Source organism: Helobdella robusta, assembly GCF_000326865.2.
Source record: "Helobdella robusta unplaced genomic scaffold HELROscaffold_39, whole genome shotgun sequence".
NCBI classification, from domain to species: Eukaryota; Metazoa; Annelida; class Clitellata; order Rhynchobdellida; family Glossiphoniidae; genus Helobdella; species Helobdella robusta.
This window is the reverse complement of record NW_008704865.1, coordinates 1,750,602-1,755,165: the sequence shown is the minus strand read 5'-3', so window position 1 is coordinate 1,755,165 and position 4,564 is coordinate 1,750,602. Positions and strand designations below refer to the sequence as shown.

The window sequence follows — 4,564 nt, the reverse complement described above, 5'->3', positions numbered from 1 at the left end:
TCATTGCCATCATTTTCATCATTGTCATCATCACACCATTTCCTACTTGTACACCACCAAAAAACAACAACACACGTTTAGACGGCATTTTCCCCGAGATCGGGGGTTACCGTTTGGCTACCTATGATGAAACCGAAATACCCTTTGACGCCATCCACATCTGTCACTCGCCTCAGTATCACGCAACCCCGCTTTCACCCTGTCCTTCTCCACCTGCTCTTTCCATCCCAATCGCGGACGACCCCTTCCTACCACTCCTTCAACCTCGAACTCCAACGCTCGCCTAATCCCGACCCTTTCATCCCTTCTCAACACATGTCCATACCACCGCAATCTCGATGTCCTCATTCAGTCCCATCATTGACATCAGCTCTGTACTACTCTCCTATCCTTCACTTTAACCCCACACATCATCCTCACCTTAGCTCTTTCAGCCCTCTACAGTACACTTTCCTCCTCTCTCCTCAACACCCAAGTTTCACCACCATATACACCACCACCATCATCATTATTTTCAAACAGGGGAGTCCGTGAAATCACCGCCACCTTCATCATCATCGTCATCCACTCTGATGACCAAAGATTATGCAGTAAAGAGAGTTAAAGGATTGGTGAGTGAGAAGAAGAAGGTTCTTGTGTTAATGAGGGGTTGTCCAGGGTCGGGGAAGAGTACCCTCGCCAAGTTAGTTTACTGATTGGTTGAATGAATGAATGGATGAATTAGCGACTGACTGATTGAATGGGTGACAGATTGATTGATTTAAATTGTGGGTTGATTGATAAATGGATGGTTGATTAATTGATTGATGAATTGTTGGTTGATTGAGGGATGGATTGCTTGAGGGATGGAAAGATTGCATGATTGATTGGTTGGATTGTTAAATGATTGCAATATCCTTTTCTCCGCAGAGCCATCCAATTCAACGGGGTTGTACTGTCAACGGATGATTTTTTCATGAGGGGTGGAGATTTCAAATTTGTAGCCAATCAACTTCAAGAGGCTCACGAATGGAACCAATCAAATGGTTTGTTGCTATTTTTATCTTTGGGGAAATTTTTTAGATTTAGATTTTATTCATTAAAATAATTGGTCAGTGAATTATGTTAAAATTATTATATTATAATTATTATTAATATTACATTATTATAAATTATAAAATAAAATAATTTTTAGCCGAAAAGTACATGCTAGATTCAAGGTCACCTATCATTATCGACAATACGAATACTCAAATGTGGGAGATGATACCTTACGCAGCAATGGTACGTTTATTTTGATTGGTAGATTTTATTGGCTGGCCGTGTTCAGATGCTTGATTCTGATTGGGTGGCCGTGACTGTTCATTTGCTTTTGATTGGTTGTGATTGAATCATTCTGATTGGTTGGAAATGTAAGCTGTGAAAATTGATGAATATATAGAGAATAATAATGATACTGATTATGATTATTATAACGATGATGATGATAATGATTTTGTTGTTTTGCAGGCTGACAAATATGGCTACATCATCGAGGTCATTGAACCTGATGTACCTTGGAGGAAAAATGCCGGTCAGCTGGTCAGGTCAGTCGTCATTTCATTCCTTAATAATTTTTCCAAGATTGTCGCACAATTTATCATATGTATCATCCAGCATGCGATTAGTAGTATATCATATGTATCATCCAGCATGCGATTAGTAGTATATCATATGTATCATCCAACATGCGAGTAGTAGTATATCATATGTATCATCCAACATGCGAGTAGTAGTATATCATATGTATCATCCAACATGCGAGTAGTAGTATATCATATGTATCATCCAACATGCGAGTAGTAGTTTATCATATGTATCATCCAACATGCCATAAACAATGCCTTATGTTTAGTCTAAATCATTCCATGTATCATCATCATACTCATTATCTATCATATATATGACTGTAGAATATATATCATGTATAATAATATATATCCTATATACGGTCTCTGATATCATATGTATCATGAATATATATTCTCATCGACAGGAAGAACATGCATGGAGTTAGGATGGAGAATATAACTTCCATGTTGGATAGATACGAGAACAATATCACCAGTCAAAAACTTCTCGAATTCCTAAATGATAAGAAAAGGCTACAGACGCTAATGAAACATCACCACAAAGATGACAAGAAAGGTGATGATAGTGAAGACGACGACGACGATGATGATGATGATGATGGTCGTGCTGGCGATAAGGATGACGACGATGACGTCACTAAAGGAGCCGTTGGTGGTTTGCCAAAGAAACGTGAAGAGGTCAAAACCGAAAGGGAAAGTAAAAAGACTCTGTGGAAATCCTACCGTGATACTCCTGAGTATCAACAAAATTTGCACTGGTATGCCATGAGGTTTGTTTCTAATTTTAGCCACCTTTTGCTTTCCCGTCAGTTATATCTTTATTAATTTATAATATTTGTGAATTAATAATAATAATAATAGTAGTAGTAATAGTAACTGATTTATATAGCGCTGTCTGAAATACTTTGGAAATACATTGACGCCAATAATGAGAAAGCAATGCATCACACACGCGCAAACGCATACACACACACGCACACGCACAACAAACACACGCAGACACACACGCGCGACAAGCACAGCTCTTTCGCAGTCGTTCCCGGTCGCCGACAGGAGTCTCTGAATAAATTTCGCCAATTTATACTTTTCCTCATTAACATTTTTATTATTACTATTTTCTAGTCATGGGCAGAGGTCTGGCTCTGACTGTAACCGTAGCTCTGCCGTTCAACATGCTTTTCTGGCTTGTGGACGAGATCCTAAAAATAGCTCGCCATCTAAAAATAGCTCGCCATCTAAAAATAGCTCGCCATCTAAAAATAGCTCGCCATCTCAAAATAGATCTAAAATAAATTATGATAATGAGGGCAATGACGTAGCAGCTAATAATAATAACTGGGGCGATATTTGCTCGACTGTGCATGAATGGATGACGTGGGGTGACGATGATGAAGCCGGGCGTGTTGATGATGATGAAAAAGATGATGGTGATGATGATGATAAGAATGATGTTAAAAAAAAAGACGATGATGATGGTGATGATGATGAACTTGTATTTGGAAAGCCAGCAACAGACATAAACGATAATATTTTGTATGGTGCCACTAAAATGCATTATAACATTACCAAAAGGAATGATGGTGAGGATGAAGATGATGATGATGACGACGGTAATGATGACAATTTCAATTATAAAAAAGTATATAGCTGGGAGAATGAGGATGTTGGTGGTGGTAATAGTAATAGTAATAAAAATAATGACGGTAATGATAATGGTGGCAACGATCAGCTGTTTCCATCATCAACATCTCTGTTATTACTTCACCAATATCGCCACTCATCATCTTCATCCTCATCTTCATCCTCATCGTCCAAATGTTCTCAAGGCCTAATACATTATGATACAATAAAAAACTTTCTTTCCAACCACAGTACACCGAGAATTGATCGAGGCGTTAGGAGAGCTGATGACGATAGTAACGTAAGTAAGGTCGCCGGCAGAAGCGCCAGTAGCAGCAAGCGAGATGCATGCTGCTCAACAGAGATACACGAATTGATCCTGGTCGAGAAGATGGCGGAATATGGATACGTTAATTACAACACTGACTTCATCGGCGTGATCGTTCCATCTCTCCAGCAGCAAGAAGAACTCTCCAATGAGGTGCTGCCATCTTCATCGGTGTCGTCACCATCGGAGCCAGACGCAGCAGCAGCAACCCCACCGGAGAAGAAGAAGCAGACGAGGATGCCGAGAGATCGTGACGCCAAGTTGCGTTCCTACTACCCCCCTCCAAGCCGTTTCTCGTCCTACCCCCAACTTCCACCTCCCCCGACCACCAGTGGTGTGGAAAGAAGTTCGCAGACGGATGAGGAGGAGTTTCTGAGCAAGAGCGAGAAGTTGTCCAGCCTCTTTCACTGCTTCCGAAGCATCGAGCCTCCGCACCTGGTGGACTTGTTCAGGTCGTGCCAGTTCAATTCCGCCCTCACGGCCAGCCTCCTCGTCGAGTCTGGCTACCAATGCTTCGACGCGAACGAGCAGCTGTCGGAGCAGGAGCTAACGCATCAGCAACTACAGCTGATAGAGCAGCTGGACGATGACGATGATGATGAGTGTGCATGTGCAAGTGTGATGAACGAGAAAGATGTCAAGACTCCATTACAACAACAGCAGCAAAGCAGTAGCGTCAAAAAGAACCGTAGAAACCAGAAAAACACCCCTAAAGAAAGTTTCACGTTCATGTCGGGCAATTCTATCAAGCCCATACTACACCGCACTAAGGTATTCAAGCCTAACAGTTCGTACAAACAGTTGAAGAAATTTGGGACTGGCGGTGCCAACCACCTCGCTACCGGTGGCTCTGGCGATCAAGTCGCCCTCAATTTCGACAAAGATTTTATGAAATCTTTGGTTGATTTGCACGGAAAGCCACCCGGCTTTGACGGTAAGTTTCTTGATGATATCAATTTTTTGCTTTTGAAATTGTTATTGTAGTTGCTATTAATGTTATTGTTAT

The 4,564-nt window shown here is 41.1% G+C and overlaps 1 protein-coding gene across 1 annotated transcript; it reads left to right on the top strand.

The window, feature by feature from the left end:
• Positions 1-626: 626 nt before the first annotated feature.
• On the top strand, positions 627-2,099 carry HELRODRAFT_124980 (hypothetical protein; the record flags this gene model as incomplete). The annotated part of the gene is made up of 5 exons (XM_009024160.1): positions 627-682; positions 910-1,025; positions 1,175-1,263; positions 1,489-1,569; positions 2,019-2,099. Coding segments are annotated over 5 exons (423 nt in total), but the record flags the coding sequence as incomplete, so codon positions are not given.
• Between the last annotated feature and the right edge of the window lie 2,465 nt (positions 2,100-4,564).